The sequence below is a fragment of the Pinus tabuliformis genome, chromosome 8 (genome assembly GCF_031772625.1).
Source record: "Pinus tabuliformis cultivar Carrire ecotype Pingquan chromosome 8, CPIR1, whole genome shotgun sequence".
Taxonomy (NCBI): domain Eukaryota; kingdom Viridiplantae; phylum Streptophyta; class Pinopsida; order Pinales; family Pinaceae; genus Pinus; species Pinus tabuliformis.
Window position 1 is genome coordinate 1,033,383,714 of NC_142294.1, and position 23,019 is coordinate 1,033,406,732.

General features: G+C 38.6%; 1 protein-coding gene across 1 annotated transcript in view; it reads right to left on the minus strand.

The window, feature by feature from the left end:
* LOC149238893 (protein transport protein SEC23 E-like) overlaps nucleotides 1-23,019 on the minus strand; it is a 345,793-nt gene that overhangs the window by 53,419 nt on the left and 269,355 nt on the right. Inside the window, 2 exon segments of the mRNA XM_089373218.1 lie at nucleotides 16,994-17,257; nucleotides 17,494-17,655. Coding sequence (XP_089229344.1) covers nucleotides 16,994-17,257; nucleotides 17,494-17,655 — 426 coding nt within the window.

Here is a 23,019-nt window from a genome sequence, read left to right on the forward strand (position 1 = left end):
TCTCTTATCAATTTGAATCCCCTTTGGGGTGAGATGGGCTTCTCTTGGAGTTTTTGGATTACTATGCAGAAATTCGTCCCATAACTGCCCCAATTTTCAACACTCCCTCTCAGCAAGGAAGGAATTTCCACCTACATCATAAGTCTCATCTTGGATGTCTCATTATCGCTACATCATGTTTCATCTCGTCACATCTCGTCTTATCTCATCTCATAAATGAAGAATAATCCACACCTGATAGTAGGGGAGATCGATTTATCACAAGGGAAGCGATCCTCCAAACCCTACTGGTCTCCAGGTCAAGTTCCATGACCTTCATCTCAATTGAACAATGATGTCACGATCTAAAGAAGAATAATCATCATATGGGAGATCAATCTGCCACCCTATATCCAATGACAATAGGCACGACACTACTTACCATGAGAGGTAAGGATCACAACTATCATATTTTCAGACAAAACGTAGGATACTACTTACCACGAGCAGTAAGGATCACAAGTATCGTATTGTCTAATGATCTTCCCACCTTGGCCCTCAAGAATCAAGTGGTAGAACACATGCATCCCATCACTTTGGGGGAGATACACACTTACAATAAGTGGTAAGGATTAGACACGTCCCAAGTCTCCTCACCCATTGGCCAGATGGGTGGCAATCTCAACAAGCCTAGCTTGTGGGTAGGATGCATACTGGGGTATACTCGGTCAAGTCCCGAACTTGACAGTAGGGGCAAATACACACTTACCATTTTTGGTAAGAATCAAACACAACCCTACATCGACAATAGGGGAGATACACGCTTACCATGAGGTAAGGATCATACACGCCTACTGTCCATGAGTTCCCTCAACCCCAAGAGCTCTTCCGCTCCATTCCCACCCTAGGAGCTCAAACAGGGGGCAACAACATAGCTAAGTGTTCTCAATCAGTCGTGACCTCTTTCCAAAAGAGTCGCATCCATCAATCCAGGCTGCTCTCTGAAGACCAAGAACTTCCATTTCGGAAAAGTCTTGGTAGGAATGTCAGTTATTTGCTCATCTAGACATGAGTTGGAGCCTTACTGCTCCTCTCTGCACCATATCTCGAATATATTGATATCTAATCTCAATATGCTTGGGTTGGTCATGAAACACGGGATTCTCTGAAAGTCAGATCCCACTCTTAATCTTGCAGTATATCACAGTCATGCTCAGCACATGTTCAAACAACTCTCCAAAGAGATTTTTCAACTACAATGCCTCGAAGCTAACCATGCTAGCAGCAATTCGCTGCCTTTGTTGTACCCAAAGCAACATATTTATGTTTTTGGTTCATCCAGGACATTATGGCAAACCACAAGCTAAAGTAGCACCTACATGTGCTCTTCCTCTCAACAACATTTCTAGCCCAGACAATGTTAGTAACTTAGTGCATCAAGAAGTCTGATAGTGTGCTTTCTCATCATGGCATCCATCAAATATGAATCTCAAGAGGAGTCACTCTCTACTGCTTCAGTACAATTCATCTTGCCATGTTTTTGTCAGTATACTTCCCTTGACATGGAAGTCCTCATAATCTCTTTGTTACACTTAATTTCGAGAAGTGGCTAAAGTTGGGCTCAGAGGTCAACCCCCTCTCGATGAGGTGATTTGATCCTGTCATAAATAAATTATTAGCATATATGAAACCATAAAGACATACCTTCAACCTTGAAGAGGGGTTGGAGTATGCATCAAATGTCCATCAATCTAGGCATGTAAGGTCCAGGGGACTAATTTGAGTCCATATGGGACTGTAATCATGAATCTCATCTTATGTGCCTCAAAGCCTTGAGGTAGCTCAACATATGCTTCTTCCTTCACAATGCATCGAGCAATAGGTGCTAAGATCTCATTATAGTGCTCACTGATGAATTTAAAATCGCGGATCCATCTTGTCATCTAAAATGGTTCTTGCATATAGCTTTTATCATTTGTTACATTCAACCTAACAATCTACTCCATCTGGATAGGAAGTTTCTTCAATCATAAACATCAACCTGGGAGACTGGAATCCTTCCTTCATGGTCTGAGCTCTTGTCCATCTTTCAAGTGCCACTCTAATCATGGAATGGTCTGCATCCTTCTCAATCTCAATCTACATCTATTTGTTGAACCTGGTGACCCTAGGACAAGAGAAAAAGAAATAATAGTGAAATAAATAAACATAATGAAAGTGTACCTGATGATGAGGCAAGACTGTCATCCTTTTTCTAGATAAGAGAGTGCTTTCTTCATTATCCTACACCAGCTCCCTCTTCGAGTTCACTCTTCCCGCACCAACTCCCTCTTGGAGCTTACTCTTCCTACATTATTCTGCGTCCTAATGATCCTTAGGATCTGCTTTCCTTTGATCACATCCTCATCCAAGAATTTAGTGAAAGAATCATTCAAATATTCATGTGGGAATAATAAACAATAGTCTAAAATGATAAATCTAAAAAAGAGCAGAAAATAACAAAAATCTTGAAAGTACTTATCTTTCATGAGGATTGTAGGAAGCTATCAGCTCCCTCTTGATCCTGCATCATGGACCATCAACCATATGTTGAAGTTATCTGCAAATGCTTCCTCTTGAACACCATTTGTATCCTTGATCTCTTTCATCGATAGCCAAACCCAACTTATCAATGTACAAGATGATCACTGGATTTGTATCATATCATCTCCTATTAGGTAGGAGACAGGTCCATCTAGGGTTTATCTGAATCTGTCACAGGTATTTGAATAACTAAATGGCTTCCTAGGGTTTTTTCCATATCAAACTCTAGATTATATTTGCAAAAGCAAAGGCTTCCTTGGGTTTCCTTCAAACCCTAGTATTCTTTTAGGCCTTCGTCATCTTCATCCCTTTCACCCTAACTTCTCAAGAAATCCATCATAGGTGTCTCCACGGGAGTGATTTCAGTGACTTTTCTTCAGCCCAGCTCTGAAACCATGTTAATTTTTAGGGCTAGATTGTTCTTTGTTGTAGATAATTGCAATTTCAAACTTTTCAACATTACATTCACCCCATAACGTCATTTCATCATTAGCAATTACATAGAGAGAACAATATCATCAACAATGCAGCGGAACAAAAAGGAACAACAGAAGAAAAGTATACACAATAGAGACGCCAAGAATTAGGTCAAAGACTAGGGTAAAACTCCACGAGGGGGAAAACCAAACCAGATTCTTCTTCTATTAAATATTCATCAAATGTTCATATGAGATACAAAGTATAGATATCATGAGACATAGGTATTTCATCATCAATCACACTAGGCCACCTAGGGCCACTCCAGCAGCAGAAAGGAATATTAGAGAGGCATGCACAGGCCTCCATATCACATTATCACAAGAGCATAGTATACATCACTGTCACTGTCATACTTTACTAACAATGTCTTAGGGGGTTCTGCCATCATTGTCACATCTATCTCAGGGGCACTGATCACATCACTGTCGTAAGGCATTGTCATAATTGTCATAGATGCCCTATCACAACTGTCATAGATGCACTGTCACAACTGTCATAAAGGCACTAACCCCACTATCACATGGATCACTGTCACACATCGTTGTCATAGGGGCATTGTCACAATTGTCACATCACTGTCATAAGGTACTGTCACAACTGTTATAGGATCACTGCTACACAATATCACTATCATAAGGTTTTGTTAATACAATACATAACATAGCCATGCAGCTTATCACTGTCATCATAAGCTTCTCTGTCATACAAACTGCCATACATTAATGTCCTTTCACTGCAATATATTATTGGCATAAGGACTGTCATACATATTTGTTATTTCATATGTAACTATCATAAGGTCTGCCAAACATCAAAGTTAGCTCACTGCCATAAATTATTGTCTAATGTACAAGACCTAGGGCACAATATACTCCACACATCATTTCCCTTTATGCCCTTCAGATTAGGGCTCTTCAAAATCTCTTTAACCCTGTCCACCAACAGCAATATATACTAGCTCAACCAGGACATAATCCAACATACAAAACGTCAAACAAAGAAAGAGAAACTTACCTCTTCTTGGAAGACACTACCTGAGATACTTTGGCTCTCATTAGGGATTCTTTTCAGCCCTGATTTAGGCCTATAAGTCACATAATCTTGCTCAGAAATACCTTGGACAAGTCCACATAGATCTCGGAGATAAGCCGCAGAGAAGAGTCACAATAGGCCACAAAGAAGGGTTACAATAAGCCACTGTTAAGCAACAAGAGTAGCCACTATTAGGCTGCAGATTAGGCCATTGTTATGCTGCAAAGAAGGGCCACAATAGGCTACAGGAGTAGCTATTGTTAGGTCACAGATTAGGCCATTGTTATGCCTCAAAGAAGGGTCACAATAGGCTCCATATTAGGCCATTGTTCAGTCGCAAAAGATGCCTTAGGTGGCCGCAAAAGATGCCCTCATTGGCATATAGAAGGTTGGTCATGGGTCTTGGATATCTTACTTTGATGTGATTCTATAAGAAGAGAATTTTTCTGAGTTTTCCCCTTAGATGGGTTTTTCCCTGTCTTGGAGCCTATATCTTATGTTCACTGCTCTCTTGTCATTTTCAAGTTTATATTTGATAATTGTTTGATGAAAGAAACATAATTAAGATTAATAAGAAGGCAACAGAAATTTACAAGCAATGATCAAAGAAAGAGAAATCTAATCTAATTGCAAGCCTCTTGATTTCTCAACATGGTATCAGAGCTAAGGTGGTTTGAAGTTGGAGGCCTAAAGATCATAATCTATTGGCATTTTGTTTGAAATTCGATGCATCCTTGAAGGATCTCCCACTTTGTGGCAAGACTATATACTTTCTGTGGTAGGTTTGTATCTATGGTAAGCTCATCCTCTGTGGTTCTGGGGCATTGCCTCGCAATATTTTGAAACTCGCATCATATTCTATGGCTCGGAATACCTCAAAAGGATTGCATGTATTATGGCTTGACTAAACTGTTGTAATTCACATTCACTCTCAAGTTCGCATATTTTTTGTGAAACACATATTCCCGAGGTTCGTCTTACCTATGGCTCTCGCAGGACTTCTGAGAACTGCATTTCTTTCTATATAGCTCACTCTTTGTGATATAACTCATCTCTAATGTGCTTCGATTATAATAATCATGGTGGCTCGCTCAATTTGAATGTCTTGTGTTGATACCATGTGAAATTCATTTTCTATTGACTCACATCACACTATTTTTGTGTCAAGAGGCCCGATGTATATAATCTGAAGCTCGCACTTGTTTATCAACATTAAAGTTCTTTGTGGTTCATATGTCAAGCTCCCCAAGTGCCACTTCGTTGTGATAGCTCACTTTGGTGGTTCACATTTTAATGATTTGACCCTACATGATCTGAGGCTCGATCTTTGTGGTTTGTAAATCATTGTGACTCACAATTAATACTCAAAAACTTGTGACATGTCTCTCACTCTGTGGAATTGTTATCATGGAATTCACATTTTCTGTGCATTATGATATCTCTATTGTGGCAATGACATCGCATATTGATTCCCAATGATCTCGCTCTATATTGGTCTATGGCATCCGCAATAATTGTCTATATGACATTGCACAATATAGCGACATCGCTATTATACACAATGACTTTGTTACGCTATGTAGCATCATATGGCATTGCATTATTATGGATCAAATGAAGCAACAATGGCCCTCGCATTTGTATGACAGTAACACTGAGGCTCAATGATATTACACAGCCCGCATTGTTGAAGAAAGTGTAACTAGGTTCGGTCTTCATAATGACACAAGTCAACGATGAAAAATATTTTTGTAAAATATGAATCATGGATTTCATGATCAAATGTATTTGTCTATGTAGCTCTCATTATGAGCACTAGGTCATAGGATTGTGTCATTAACGTTTACACATGAAATGTACAAATAAGACTCCAAGATCAAAGGCAGAATCATGTGACAAATCTCTCTCAAAGGCAAGATCAATGGACTACTAAAGGATCCCTCTAAACGCATGAAATAAATGTATTTTTTCAACATAAAAATATATTTATAATTGAATGATCAAGTCGGCCGAAAGTTGGTTAAGAGGCAGTTCACATTGGCTTGAAATAGAGGCCTTAAACACTATATAATTTCTTAAGTAATGGCAGGTATCTCCATTGCATCTGAGATCTAGTACTGTTTTTTCTCTCTTTATTGATGGTTGAAGTGAGCTATGCAGGAAACCCTTATTGAAGAAGATCAGTGGGCGTTTGGGGAAATTTTCGGCTGAACCAGCCAACTCCCGCAAGCATTTTCTTGCAGAGCCCAGCTAGTTTTGACCCTGGGTTTATCATTTAGTTTATTTTTCTGAATTGCATGAGAGATTTCTGGAGTTTTTTTTTTTTTTAATAAATCTGAAATTTTGACAATACTACTACTGATTATTGACAGATCTGGCTGTTTAAGAGTCAAAAGTTGTAAATGGTGTTTAGCTGATCTAGGGTTTTAATTTTGTACATATCATTTTTGGGTGATTTTTTCATTTCAGTTTGTAGGGTTTCTGAAGAATTTCGAGGGTTTATTAGCGCTATTTTACTGCTCGAGATTTTTTTGCAGGAAGAAATTCTCGAAATTACGCTGGCATTTCCTTGTGTTCATCGTTTTTGCTCATCTCACGCAGCTGCCGTCTCTGCTACCTACTCAGTCCTCATCCTCCATGCAGCAGCTGTCATTTCCTCTCAGCAGCTTCAACTCTTTTCTCACGCTGCTGCTCTCCTCAGCGTAATTTTTTCTTTCCACCGTTGAGTTGGCCTTTATTCTACGTTGCTTCCATCAGCACGCTGCCAAACCTGTGATTTTTCACTTATCGTTGTCCATACACTGCACCCTGTCTCACCTGATTTACGTTTCCCTTTTCTCAGCAAGCTTCTGCCAACATCAAGCCACCCATATTTGTTCTCTGCTGCTCCCAAAAATCTGCATGCTGCCCACGATAAACACTGCAAATCTACACACACGCAGAGTAAAACCCCTGAACACATTTGGGTCTCCATTCATCTACGCCTGATCTGCGATTTTCTCAGCCGCATATCCATCAAGCAATCACCTGTCTGCTCGTGCTGCTACCTTCGTTTTTCACCCTGCACCTTTCTGAGCTCACCCAAGCCGCCGGTCTCTTCCTTCCTCTCCAAACGCACCGTTTTTTATCTTCGTCGCCGTCCTGATTCGACCCTGTAAACCTCTCCGTCGTCGAAAATCTTTCAGTCGTGCATTAATTCATATGTTGCGTTGAATGGTAATTAACGTAGGTTTAGACTGATTTTTTTTATTTAGTTTTACATTTTTATCATTTAGATTTAAATTCGAATTTTTCTTTTTTCACATTGTAATAAGAAAATCATAAAAAAAAAGAAGGAAAAGTCGATAAAAAAGGAGGGCTCATTTTTTTTATTTTATTATTAGATTTTTAGTTTAGATTTAGAATTAAGTTTAGTTTAAGAATTTAGTTTTCTTTTTATTTTTTAATTTTGAATCTTTATAAAAAATATCAAAATCGATTCTTGTTTTAAATTAGATTTTATTTGGATGGTAAATTTTGTTTCATTTTAAATTTAAAATTTTTCAAAAAACAAAAAAAATCATAAAAAATATAAAATATAAAAATGGCATAAAAAGTTTTCGTTTTTTTTTTTTAGAATTTGGATTTTAGATTTAGTTAGTTGTTCGACTCATAAAACATATTTTGGAAATTTTTTGCCAATTTCAATCTTGGCTCAGGAATTTTTAGGTTTCATCTTTTATGCTGAGGCTAAAAATTTGACGTGGGAATTAGTGTTTAATATGATTCAATGTTCTGCATGAATGTGATCTCCGGTTAACATTTTACGTGGTTGATTAAAGCATCTTTCGAAATTTTAACTGCTGGAGCATCATTAAGGCATTGTGAATTTACTGAATATCTTGCATTGCTCGGGTTATTTGATGATAAATGATTGCTCTACATGGTTTACATTTCTGCAACATTTAGTAAGTAATCATTTAAACATTAACTCCATAAGGCATTGGTCTATAAATTTAATAAAATCTATTTAGTGTTAGTTTCCTTTCGTGTCTCCCAACCCAACTGATTCACAATTGGTCATCCATTTCCCTACAGGGTCTACCCCCCTTAACCGCGGGAGACAGGCTTAAACGAAGAGATTGGGAATCAGGGTGACAGCGCCCGGTCTGAGCATTGTCGTGACAATCTGTGCAACAACACACATCTTGTGAACACCTCCATGCCTTATATCTGCATACAAATGATGGACTAGGTCACAAGCCTACAAAACATGTCTTTAAAACAAATGACCCTTCAATTCAAGCATGTAGAGAAAGACCATTAGGACTTTTTTCAAAAGATGAAACACTTCATTATTATCTCCATCTTGGAGACCAAGTGAACTTCTCCCAAGTCAACATTGCATCACATGCATGTCAAAGCAATCAACCCTACAAGTTAGTTACACATACATGTTCAAAACAAGGAAAACATCAACATCCTTGTGTTCATGCACATCATGCTTATGCATGCATTTCATCCTTCAACTTTCACTTAAGCACACTGTACTTTGGAAGCTGAAATGAAATATAATGTTGCAGCAACAAAGTGAGTCTCCTACTCAACTTTTTTCCATTCACCTTCTTGGTAGAAACCTGCAACTTGCATTCAATTACCACAAAAATGCAAATAGATGCATCAATAGACATGCAACCTTAATTGGAAAAGAACTCTAGCCATTTCTTACCAATAAAGTTTCAAGGTCTTTCCTTTGTCTGCACATCAGCATCAACATGTGAATCATTCTAAGATACATCATTCATGGAATCTTCCTTTCCATTTCTGCCATCTTCTCTTTCCACTTTCTTCAGCTTTTGTGGAAGCATTGCTGGATTCAGAGTCCAACACCTTTCAGCAAGATGCCCTTGCTTATGGCAATAAGTGCAACACATGTGCATCCTCTTGACAACATGATTTGCCTTGTCCAATGGACCTTTGGCTTTTTGCTTCTTTTCCTTCAAAAGTTTCCTGTATGTGGCCATTCTCTTCCAACATCTAGAAACATGATGGTTATCCAAACCAAAAAAGGAACATTCAATTCTCTTCCCATGCTTATGTGGAGATTTACCATGATTTGCAAAATCAAAAGGAATGTGTTTAGAACCAGATTTATACCTGTCTCTTTCACCTTTATTGCCTTCATGAGGAGGTGAAGCAAATGAAGAAGTGGCACCTTTTGGAACACCATCAATCTCTTCAAGGCTTTCAGAGTTTCCACAACTCTCTGGTTCAAGTGGGTGCTTCTGAACACCTGCATCCTGCAAATGGTGTTTCAAGCTATTACATTCCTCCTGAATACAACCTTCACACTCTTGAAGACCTGCAATGCAACTCCTTCTTGGGGCTGTTTTAATGGTCTTCATGGCAGCTTTGGAATTTTCTCCATAAGCTTGTCCATAGCCAAGACCCAAATACTTAAGCCTTTCCTCAATTATTATTGGCTCAAAAATACCTTGTGCATGTCTACGCAAGCCCTTTCCTTCATAGCCCATCTTGGACATTAGCTTGGAACCTATGCCTCTAGTATGTTTTTCAAAAGAACCAATATAAGCATTCTCAGAGGAATTTGAAGACAAACTGGAATGGCTTGCCTCTTCTTCAAGCTGAAACTTGACCAAGGCTTCTTTGGCAACAAAGAGTTATGACTCCAACTCATGCATCCTCTTCAGGTTCATATTTGCAATATGAAGTTGCCTCTCCATTTCCTGCAGTCTGTCAGAAAGCAACTGCTTCTCTTCCTTCATGGAATTCAACTGCTCTCTAAGTATGTTGCTCTTTCTTCCATCCTCATACATTTCTCTCACCTTGCCCATCATGATGAACAAGTCTTGATTCATCTCTCCATCATAGAGTCTTGCGATGAAGGATAAATTTGAGGATTCACTTGTAGAAGTTGTCATTATACCAATGAACAAAAGAACTTCAAACAGGATTAATAAAGAGCTTATTTAAGCAACCTTTTGCAACAAACCTCTTGTGCTTCAGGGATTGTTTTGAGGTCCTTTGGGATAGAAGAATGCCTTCGGCCCTTCTTCCTATTTGTCCTTCCTGGACTAAGCTATCAATAGCTTTCCCTTCACTTCTGCAAACTCAAACAATAGTCAGTCTGCAAACAAGCATACAATCAACCTCTGACTATTTAAACACCTTTTAGACAAGCAATCTTTGCTTTGTCAATCAAGCATTCTGATATAACCTCCTTTGAAGGTGGGTTTAATCAAACCTGGCTCTGGTACCACCTGATCTGAAAATGGGGCACTTAGGCTTCTTGTCCAACTTACAAGAACCTCTCCCACTTGCAAAGCTTATTTATTCCCAAGTCTTTATGATTAACCAGTGCGGAATTAAATATGTGCTTGAACAGAAGGTGTATGCTGGTGTTGTTTATTAAAATTGTTTATGTGCGGTAATTTAATGTGCTCAAACTGATATATAAATACATATAACAGTAAATAAAGCAGCAGAGACAATGCAGCGATAAAACACACACAGAACAACAATATTAAGTAGGAGTTCACCCAAAACTCTTAAACTACGTCTCCGTGAGCTCTAGTCAACTCGACAAGGCTCTCTGGGATTATGGCAAAGTCTTTTTTACAAGATCTTGGCTCAACTCCTGCTATTTTACACAGAAACAGTGGGTTTAGACACCATCTTATCCCTGGCTCTTGAAGCTCTCGGCTTTCAGGCTCTCGACTATGGCTCTGGCTCTCGGCTCTAGCCCCTTTGGCTCTAGCTCCTTTGGCTCTCTCAGCTTACAGCTCTCTGGCTTTTCACTTGGCCTCCAAGTGACTCCCTCGGTTGCTCTTTTTGCTTCTGCGTTGCCTGTTTTTGCTAGCTGCTTCCCTCTTTGGCTTCCTTTTCGCAATGACTCTGTCATCCTGTAGCTTTAAAGCCAATCTATGCTACTGTTCGGTTCCTCTTCTGGGCTCTCTGGCTTCCCGGCCTCTACCCGCTCGAATCCCCCTTCTAAGCGTTAGCAATCATGGCATAACGCCTTTAGGGGAGGTGGCCACCTGTTATGCAACGGAAGAGTCCATCGGGCCTTTGAAATCCCCAAAATAGCCATTCTCTGTTTACACGGAGAAATACATTCAAACACGAGAAAAATCCGCAGAAATATTGTTCATCGGACTGCAAATATCCTTAGATCCGCTTTATACATCTATCGGGTCCACTTTTAATCGCTTATCGCATGTCGCAACTGCCCTGTTCCATGGTTTCCCTTTGTATTTTAAAAATACATTAAAACATTGCAAAATCCCATAAAATGGCTTTAGACGGACTTGAAATATTATATATTTGCATTCCTAAACCCTTTCGGGTCCGGTTTCATCGCATCGACGCTTCCCTTTGTATTTCGTTTAATAAATGAAATACGCGAAAATACATAGAAAACTGTTGTTTGATAGATCTCAAAATATATCAAATATTGTTTATAGCCCCGTCGGGTCCGGCTATCGCATCGCATATATATATAACAGCCCTGCTCCTTTGTAATGCTCTGACGCGATATTGCGATGCGACTTGTCGCAATTGCATATCGCATAAGCCCGAGGTCTTTCCATATGGTATGGCATATGCCAATGCCGATTGCGATCCGCCAATATCGGCGATTCCGATATCGCATCGGCCTGGTCCTATCACATGTCTGCCTCCGATATCCTCCGCCTATCACCGCCGATTGCGATATGCCAATCGGATCTGGACCGTTGATCGGCCAGATCCGACGGCTCCTGTGCGTTGCTCCTTTGACCGTCGATAAGCCTATTTTCCACTATTTCTTCATATTTTTGGGTCCCGATAGTGTTTTCCACCTTTTTTGAAGGTTCTCCTTTTGCGATTGTTTTGGTCTTTAAAAGACTTAGAGGGCTTTTAGGACCCATTTTTAGGGGATTTTGCCCCTTTTTCCAAAGGATAAAGGGCAGCTTCATTTTATGATAACTTTCGCATCCTAAGTCCATTTTTGCCCATTCAAGTTGCAGTAGATTCAGAACGAGACGATATCTGCAATGGGGCTAGTTACAGGAACTTCCTTGGACTTTTATTTTCCTCTGTGAGGAACACTTAGACTTAGGAGTCTATCCAAAATCCATTTTGGATCGATTTTGCTTGGTTGTACTTACTAATGAAAATTGCGGGCACATAATCAAGGTTGTAAAAATTATGGAAGCAAACTGAGAAGGATGGAAGAACAAAGTAAAGCAAGACTCATGCTTGATGATGACTCCTTCATAATGATGACCATGATGGAAAAAGGGAGTCGCAAGAACCCTGATGATATTGAAGCTTCCAGCGAATGAGTTCATTCCAAAAAACACACTAATGATTGAAATATGAAGCAGAACCTTGTTGTAATATGAAAATATAACATGCAAAGGAATGTTGACTTCAGAGGGAGCACGTAAAAGAATTTGAAAGACACTCTGACCAAGAGGATATTACAATTAGAAACTCTGATATTGATGATCTGCTTGGCTCCCTGGTAAGACATATTGCAAAAACAAGTGAAGAGGCTGGAAGGAGAGCTTGCTAAATTATGTTGTACCAATAGTTGCTTGATTTGATTTGAAAAACACATGAATTGGTATTGGAAAGTTGATATGACTCTTCGACAAATATGAGGCAGAACTCTCTTGTGAAGGAAGAAGACATGTGCTAGCAGTTGTGAAGAAGCTCAGCTCCTTGAAGATGACAGATGAACTATTTGAAGACAATGTTGTTTGATGATTAACAAGATCCAAGAAGCTCGAAGTTTGATATGATGTGATGTTATTAGGAGCCGAGAAACCATGTCATGAAGATGAAATATGAAAGAAGGTTGAAGCTTAGATATGATGTATTGCGAGATAGGAACTCTTGCAACTACCACTAAATCTCTGCGGAAGGACAGGTAGCTAATGTATTGATGATGTTTGAGACCAACTAAGGATTGTGATGATGTCTCCCTAATTCATAGGGAGTAAGAAATCTCCTCCATTAAGGACCTCCTCCCTGGTTAAGAGGGAGTGATGGGGGACAACATATTCTCCATATGTGTCATGCACTAGGCCAAGACAAACCGTTGTACATCTAGTGTATCACACTGGGAGGGGGAATGGAGGATCGAATAAGCATTTGGGACTAGTACTCCTTGAGGATTAGAATCCAAGATAAGTAGTCCCATGGACCGACACTCTTTGAGGATCTGAGAGGGTATCAAAGATAAGAGTGGTCGAAGAGGACTGATCTTCTTCGAGGATTAGGAATCCAAGATAAGAATAGCCCTGAAAGGACATACCTTGGGAACATCCAGATGGGGTATGTGCCTTGAGAGGCTAAGGTGGTGTCCATATGTATACCTCCCATCATTGTGCTCTCATCTTGTGGAGAGTTAGAGCTTTTCAAGTCAAGGCCTTGCTATGTTGATATTTGACAATGTTGACTATGATGTTGATGCTTAAAGATGGCTTATCAATCAGACTCTTCCTATGACAATATTACAATTTGAGAAGTATCCTTGTACTAGTTATGGAATTATGAATACCTTCCTAGTTAAGAGGGAGTGTCAGAAAATGTAACTAGGTTCGGTCTTCATAATGATATTTGTACTTATATCAATGTATATTTTATGTAAAAGAAAAATAATACTTTTATTACTATTATTTTATTAGATAAGCATGTTCTTCATGCTTCTAGGATTTGTTGAGTCAAAGAGTCAAAGTCTTATTTGGACCTATTGTAAAGAAAAAGGAAAAAGAATTTTAAAATATGTAATTTGGGTCAAAAGCCCCTCTAGATGCCAAGTCAGCCCTACTTGTCAAGTCGGCCCTGCCCCAGAAGACATGTCTATTCACACCCCTCTAGACAGTATAAATAAAGGATGATTTGAGCTCATTTGTACACACAAAATTTGCTTGATTGGTTCTGAAATTTCGCAGAAGAAATAGGACCGAAGTCTGAAATTGAAGGGTTTGTGGAAGTTATGCTTCATCATATCTCTTGTTGAAGATTTGTTCTTGGTCTATTGTTGTTGATGGATTTGTTGTGCGTATGAAGGGTTTGATTTGGCATATAGAAGGTTGGTTATGGGCCTTGGATATCTCACTTTCATCTGATTCTATAAGAAGAGAATTTTTCAGGGTTTTCCCCTTGGATGGGTTTTGTCCTGGCCTGGAGCCTACATCATGTGTTCATTGTTCTCTTGTGATCTTCACATTTATATTTCATAATTGTTTGATTAAAGAAACATAATTAAGATTAATAAGAAGACAACAAAAATTCAATAGCAGTTATCAAAGAAAGAAAAATCTAATCTAATTGCAAGCCTCCCAATTCCTCAACAGCAAAGAGATAGAACCCTAGAAGTTAAGCTATCTTTTTTATTACTCATGACAAGTTATGAAACAAAGCCCTACTAGAAGGGATCCCTCCAAGAGGAGAGCGTTCAACCATAATATCAACTATGGAATGAAATAAAATCAAAACCCTTGTTGAGGAAACTCTAGGGTATGGCCCAACAAAGAGAACTAATGCTAACCTCACACCAATAAAGGAAAAGTGAAAGATTTACCCTAGACATCTCCTTCTAAGTGACAAAGTTGCCCTTCAAATGGATCAATCTTGATAGCTTTGTAGTACCTTGAATTAACACAAAATTGCCTTTGAATGATATGTAGAATAGTTAAGAAAAAGAGACTTCAAAATTGACACCAAAGCTTCATCAAGATAATTACATTATGGAAAAAAATATCTCAACAATTCACAATGATTTGGGAGAAGAGTGAACTCTTATTTATAAATGAGGATCTCAGCAACTTCCCTTTTTGCTCCTTAAAAAAGTCTAATAAACCTTAAAGAAAGGTTGAAGTGTCATCCACAAAAGGCTTGGAGACTAATTCATTAAACTAATTTGATTTCACATTGCTTAAAGTCCTCAAAAAGGAGGTGGCATTCCACTTGGAGAAGCTCGACTTGCTTCAAGGAGGGGCCACTTTGCCTTGAAGGTCCAACATTCACTTGAGAAGTGACTTGGATTGACTTGGAGGAAAATGAAGACGCCTTGAGTGGCCCAATGACTTGCTTTCCTTGCTCAGTGTTTGCTTAGGATGAACTTTATGACCTTCAATAGCTAGGAAAAGCTAGATAGCTCCTTCACTCTGTCCAAGCTTTTCTTGACTTTGTGATGTATGGCTTGACTTTGCTCGCTTTTACCCTAATCTTGGTCCATAGGAGAAACATTTACTTGAGGTGACCATTGCTTTGCTCATAAGATGTACCACATTGCTTCTTTTACCCATCATGGCTACCCCAAGAGAAATCGTTCCCCTTTTAATAGGGAAAAATGCTTAAAATGGCACTTTGATAAGGATGCTTTGAGTGCTTCAACTTGCAAGTGATTTGACACACCATGGAAGGTGCAATGAACCTCCTCTTTGCCTTGGAGAATATGATATGTTTCCTTGGGGGCTGCAAATGCATCATGAATTGTGAGTATGCCATGAAGAATGATAGCCATGGCCAAAGAGGTGTACATATATAAGAGAAATGGTCCATGTGGGGGATAAAGCTAGGTGCGCTAGTGCAATAATAAAATGGGTGTTTCCACCCTTACATAGTGAGATCACCTTTACAGAGCTAACACAACAAGTGTTTCTTTATGCCATGTGTCCTAATAACTCTACTTCAATGATGCCCAAAAACTAACCCATGACATAAGAGTGTCCATCAAGGCAAGGAGTTACCACCCACTAAGGGGCAGTCAAAAAAGCTATGAAACCAAGCACCATGAAGATGAAACTAAGCTTGGTCATGGTTATCCACCCAAGGCGAATTAGGATGCACTTTTACTCTTCATCCCACATGACCTTATAGGCCACAAATTACACACATTTGGGTTTGCAAATGGTGGTCCAAAACATCTTGGGTACTCTTATTGAAAGAGGGGTAAAATGCCCCTCCTAGACAGTGAAAGAAAGATCTTGAGGAAGGTCACACCAGACTAGGAACAAATGATAATGACCAAGGTGAAATAAGGAACAAATATACAAACCCAAACATCATGGCCTATAATCCAATTTCAAACAGTGATCGATACTAGAATGCCCAAAACATTAGATGAACGCACTTGTGTGCAAATATGGTTAATGTACCTCAAAACATTAAATGAAAGCACTTGTGTGCAAATATGGTTAATGTTCCTCACAATAGATGACCCCACCTACATCAAATGAATATGCTAGACAAATGAATGCACCAGCTGAAGAACTGAAGAGAGGAATAGAAGGTTGGCTATCTATGGATCATGGTAGGGGCTGCTGGCTGGCAAGCTGCATTATAGGAGAAATATTTTCTCCTAGCGTTACCCATTGTATATGGATGAGTAACAAGCCCTAAGTGAACATATGTGAACCTTCAAGTGGATCTTCCATATACTGTACCATTTCTTCCCCCACCTCCAAGTTCTGCAGAACCCTAACCCTGCATTCTCTCTCCTCTTTGTCCTCCATTAATCTCCAAAATCCAAATCCTCTTATCAACAGAATTCCAAACTTGTAGAGGAGAAAAGCCTTGTATTACACACCCATATGACTTAATGTAATGAAATGAAACAAAGGAGCTTTATCTAAGTGGCTTTAATATTTAAAAATGGTAGACATTAAATTTTAAAAGGAGGAATTAGCAAAAGTAAGTTGGGATATGCAACTACTAGTGAACCAAATAAAGGAGAATCGATGTCAATGTACTTGATGACTCCACCATTAATAAAAATGCTTGTTTTCATTGCCTGTGTCCTATTTCTTGTGTAATACATGGTCAATTCATAACAACAGAAACAAGATAGGTCATATATTCCTTGCAGAAAATTCATTAGTGAACAGAAATGCAGGGGACTTCATGGCTATGAAAAGTTAATTACCTGATGTTCTGGTTGGTGCTGGTAGCCAGCATTTCGCCATTGTGCAATAGTCGTTCCATGAAAAATAACTACAGTGAAATAAGCATCTAAGAGAAGAATTCGGTCAGCAGCAATGGAAGCAACATCAAGGAGAACTGGCTCTGGAGGTGCATTGAAACAGTAAGATATCAACGATGGTTGAATCATCACAACTGAGTTGCTGACATTCTCTCTGTTCAAGATCATCCGAAAATAGGCAGTCTCATCTGGACTGTTATTGAAAACCTGCTCATAAAAGAGACAACATGATGTACATCAAACAGGAATTTTCAAGAGCATTAACCATGTTAATCTTCAATCTCAACATGGTAGAACTCATTTCTGTGAGAAGTCTTGGATTATTATCTCTATTAAGTTGAAACTTGAAAGGGCATAGCCAAAAAGACAAAGATGCAAATTCAATTAAAATCAACGTACAAAGACATCTGAAAGTACCTTTAACAAACTCCATCTAAATATACCTGAACAAACTGAGAACGGCGTAAGTGGAAGATGAACTGAGGAAATATTGCAAATCTCGGTGAAAAACTAAAGGAAGAAGTGTCATCCTTCCGATAATCTCCAAACCTGGAGGACAACTGGATCAATGATCTGTCCAACCAACGGATTGCATCAAACTCATCCTGCAAGTATCAAACAAGCACTGTGAAAATTGAGGAAAGATTAGATGTTGTCTAACACAAGTCATTTAAATTTATTGTTCTAATCAACAAAATGATAGATAAGGTATCATCATAATTAAATGACCATTTTCCTGAAATATTGCCTCTAAACCAAGGTTACTTGGGAGCGGGAGCGGGAGTGACATTTTCAGAAGCTCCCGGTTTGGAAGCATTTCCAGGAGCGTTTTATATATATATATTTTATATTTTGATGCATATATGTCAACAAAATCACGTAGAATGATGAATTAGATATAAAAAACATAGATTGAACCATATCATCTAGAAGTTATAATCTTCATCAACCACGTCCACAAGTTAATAACACTGTAACATACAACATATTGAGTCTTGTGATTCATCAATCTTAAAGTTTCAAGCTTTCAAATTTCAATATATAACATTTATCATAATTGATCACCAAAGTTGGACTTGTAAGCTAAGTGTAACCATTACAACAAAGAATATCTAACATGAAATGAAACAACTTTCAACTTTCACGAAGCATCATATTCATAATTCATTACCAATGAGTTATAATTGCCAACTTCAAATTTCAAAGTTCAAACTTAAATTGTCATACGTTGTTTACAAAAAATATCATAATACATATGAAAGAGTCAACAGTGATTACAATTTAAAACTTCTAGAAACTAGAAAAGACAAGTAAATCTATTATCTACAACTTCTTCTTGCCACGAGAAATTTCTAATTTCAGAGCAAGCCGTGGTGGTCTTCTAGGAATCTCCTCCCACACAGTCCCATGACTAGAACCGGAAGGCACATGACCTCCACGTGAGGATGTCCATGGAGGCAGCAGCAGCGAAGGAACAAGACTTGAAACTCGAGCACCGACACTACTACTGGATGGTGGGGGTGGCATGGTTGTTGTTGCTTCATCTTCATCTCTCATAAGTTCTGCTTCCAATTCTTCAAGATGTATAGTGCCATCTTCCAAATTATCGTCCTCTAGGTGGTTGTCCCAAATTTTATATGTTGGATCCTCATAAGCCTGATCACAATAATGACTCGACAACCTCAAGTTGTAGTGCACATAAACCAAGCTTGCTGCCCAGTTTTCATTGAAGTCTGTTTCTTCTCACATTATGTATGAAGTTGTAGGTGCTCCAACACCTCTCTGCAAAAGAAGTATTTACAAACTGTGAGAGAACTTTTTCTACCAATTTTGGCAAAAATCCCATGCTGCCATATGCTTCCCACCATGTGAGAGCATCAAATATGTCTCTATCTTCCATTGCATGCAAAGAACCAAACAAACCAGTGCAACTGAAGTATCTGTCTAATTCAAGATGTAGATTAGCACACTCCACCCTGTCAGGTACCAACTTGTCTAATGCTTGCTTATATCCTGTAGATACCTCTGGCTCTGTATGGGGTTTGACCCTAACCCCACCCCCAGGTGCAGGATGGCCCAACCAAGATGGAGAGCAGTATTTTGGCATAAGGATATACACCAAGGCATGTAGTGGAAAATTAAGTTTATTCCACCATGTACACACACAATTGTGAATCAGTGTATACAAGTTGGGAACATCTCTTTGAACAATATCTTTTATTTTCCCCAACAAGGTATCTATCTTCTCATACACCTCCCCAATCACTGGTTTATTTGTATCTGCAAAACGAATCATGCTATAAATGGGCTTGGTGAATTCCAATACTTGCCTCACACATGCACAAAAATGACCATCAAGAGCGGTCTCCTCCACCAGTTCAAAACCATGCTTGTCAGCTGCATTTATAGCCCTTTCCTTTAATACCTGCCAGTGTGGACATGATACCATGCTAGCCATTGACTCTCTTAACTTCAAAAGGCACCTGAAGGTGAGGTAATAGCTAGCAAATCTAGTCTTCGCAATCTTCAACAGCTCCAATCTTGAGTGATTACGGAAAAGCCCATGGGTATTGGCTATGATTTGTAATAAATTTTATCATTTTTTTGCCTCTCTTGTACAAATCACCAATCCATTTGTATTGTTGGTTTTTGTTCTTAATAATATCATGCATCAAAAGGTTCATTATGTGAACCAAACACCCAAACCAAAATATGTTTGGGTATTTATCCTCAATAATTGCTCCACTGCCTTACAATTAGCAACATTATTAGTGATGACTTGGAGGACATTGTATGGCCCAATACGTTCAATTGTTTCAAGTAATGGTTCTACAATGTTGATGTCGGTCTTGTGCTTATCTGAGTAATCATATGTTGAAAGAAAGATGGCACCACTAACTAACACATCAAGGACACATATCAATGGCTTGCCTTTTACATTTGTCCATCCATCAAATACAATGGACACCCATGCTCAATCCAAGAATTTGTCATTCTACTCAAAGAATGTGATATTTTTGCTTTTTCATGATCAAGTCCAAGGGTTCTAGCCTTTTCATACTCAGGGACTTTGTATCCTTTAGGCGCATCATTTATGGAAAAAACCATTTCATGCCAATAAGGTGAACGAAGAACATTGAATGGTATCCCACATGCATAGAGAAACCGGTAAACTTTTGAATCCATATCATTCCTACACCCTTCATCAAGGAAATCTGATATGGTTCTATGCCTTAAAGAGATGTTTGGTCACCCTGTGCCTCCATATCCACTACCATCGGAGGATGTTGAAGGAGTTCTTTGTGCATGTTGATGTGATTGTGAGCTTGGTCCAAAGAAACCCTTTGATTTTTTAGATTTGTGTTGGGCTTCCACCTCTTCCCTTATGTTTTTGGCTCTATCTGTTGCTAACACACTTGCACAAGTTTTGATTCCTATTTCTTTATCTTCATCCCATGGGCGTTTCCCACAGAGGTGCCTTCTGGCACGGGTGTATGAACCTGTGTAAGTTTTTTTGCAATGATGCAGTCAAATTTAGTGGTTCCACCAGGTTTCCCTGTTTCAGGCCTAGAAACATATTTCCACAATGGGGTTTGGTCTTGTTTAGTTTTTTGGGCTGAATCATGTTCACTCTCCTCCTCCTCACCAAGGTACTCGTCTCTGGGGTTTTCATCAAATCCATTATAACACACTTCTTCATCCTCTTCTTCATGATCAACCCCCCTTCTTCTACTCTCCAACACCATAATAACCAAAAAAGGAACCAAGAAGAAAAAAATCCCAAGCCATATAACCATGATGTTTGAAATTTGGAGTTTTGAATCTGCAAAAAATTGGAGGAATGGCAATGGGAAAGAGAGAAAAATTTTATTTAATTATTTAACAATGAACGTAAAAAAAAGGCTACAATGTCGATCCTACCTCTTTGGCCTTCAATCCCAAGCTCCAATCTCACCTTGCAAGCTCCTCTCTCACCAAGCTCCTCTCTCCAAGCTTCAAACTCTCTCTTGCTCCAAACTCTCTTGCTCAAGCTCTCAATGGATGAAGTGAATAATGGGAGGGGAGAGGGTCTATTTATTTTTCCCCCTCCCCTTTCCCTCCCTTTCCTCTCTCCTCTTTGTCGCCGACGTAGCCTTCCCTCTTGGCTGTGCCCTTTTTTTTTGTTAGTCGGGAGCATTTTTTCAAAGGGGGAGCGCTCGGGAGTGATCGCTCCCCCTCTGAAAAAACGCTCTCTGAGTGTACGAGGGCGGTCAAGAAGCGAACGCTCCCGACCGCTCCTAAAAATGCTTCACGAAATCAAGGAGCGCCTTTTTTTTTCCAAGAGCACGCTCCTGCCCACAGCGCAAATTGGGAGTGGGGGCGTGAGGGGGGGCACTCCCTCGCAATCCTGCTCTAAAAATAATTTATGTCACCCAATAAAGATTGCTCAATTATATCTACATCGTAAGCCATTGGGTAAAACATATCGCTCAAGTGCTCAAGATAAGTTGTTGTGTCCTAGGCACAACAAAATTGTCATGAAAGTAGAATCTATATAACTGGACTATTTTACATCTAAAGTTATAAACACACCACATTACAAATAAAGTTGTAGCTCTGGATCTACGCCTTGCGATACTTGTAAAAAGACATTTATCAGAAATAAAGCCATGGAGTAACTTGGACCCCACATAATGGTAGGTGGGGACCCCCTTCCACAATACACTTAAGGGTAGAATATGATTTTGGTCTGTGGTTGTTGATAGTTGTTTCAGCAACTTGTTTTAAATTAGTGTATGAAGATTTTCACAATTAGAGATATTATTGTTAGTATTTTTTGATTAATGTGTCGAAGTTTCTATAATGTCCACTGTTCCGAGTGGACACTTCACCCATCATCAAGGAACAAAGAAGTTGTTTTTGGTTAGCCAACCCATCTACAAAAATAAATGTATGTTATGAACACAAATATATAATTAATAATTAATAATAATTAGTATATTAAAGACATGTCCAGAAGGACATGATTATCCATGAAGGGGCACCTTGCCTAGCATATAAACAGGGCCCTTATTTGTAACCAAAACCATATCAATTTATTCATACACTCTATACATTATTCCTCCTATAAACGGATTTCTTTAATATATTCCAAGCATTATAGATTATTTAACTCATGAACCATAGCTTGGCTATCACATTCGGTATCAAAGCCTCGTTCTCTGATTCCGGCCAATGGTTGGGCTTTTAGCTTCTCTAAAAAAAAATTGGAGTTTCTCCAATGGTGCTTTGTATGATTTATGTATTTTGTATGCTATTGCTTACATACCAATGTGTTATTCATACTTTCACTGTTCGAATAACTCTTTGTCACTAGCGTACAACTGCATCCATATTTCATTTTAATTTTGCAACTCTCCATACATGGCCATTCATGCAAAAGCATTAATCTAATGTTTAAAGTTGAGTTATAAGGTTGCAAGCTTAATTAGAAAATAAGAAAATATTATTATATTTCGAGTGCATTATTTATTAAAATTCCTTTATAAGCGAGACTATATATTAAGTTAATAATCCTGCAGATATTAAAGTAATATTTCAAATACCAGTTTAAGTTTACCAAAGGCTATTAATATAGTCTAAGGGAAGTTAGATGATATTATAAAAAGAGTACATTCCAAGGTTCAATCAAATGCAGTTACAAACAAAATTATTTAAAGAAGATTAAAAAATATTATATTATAAAAATATTTAAAAAGGGGGCATTTAAAAAAAATAATCCCAAATTCAACTCAAAAGTTCCAATCAAGCTTATAAAAGGGATTTAATCGAAAGATGAACTCCATAAATAAGTCAACATTTTGTACTAAATATCCTTTTTGTGAAACAAATTTATGTTTCAGTCAATTTTTAAAAGTCACAAATGTGGTTGTCCAACATGTGGAAAATTATTTACAATGGAAGAATATCAAAGTAATGAGAAAATGCAA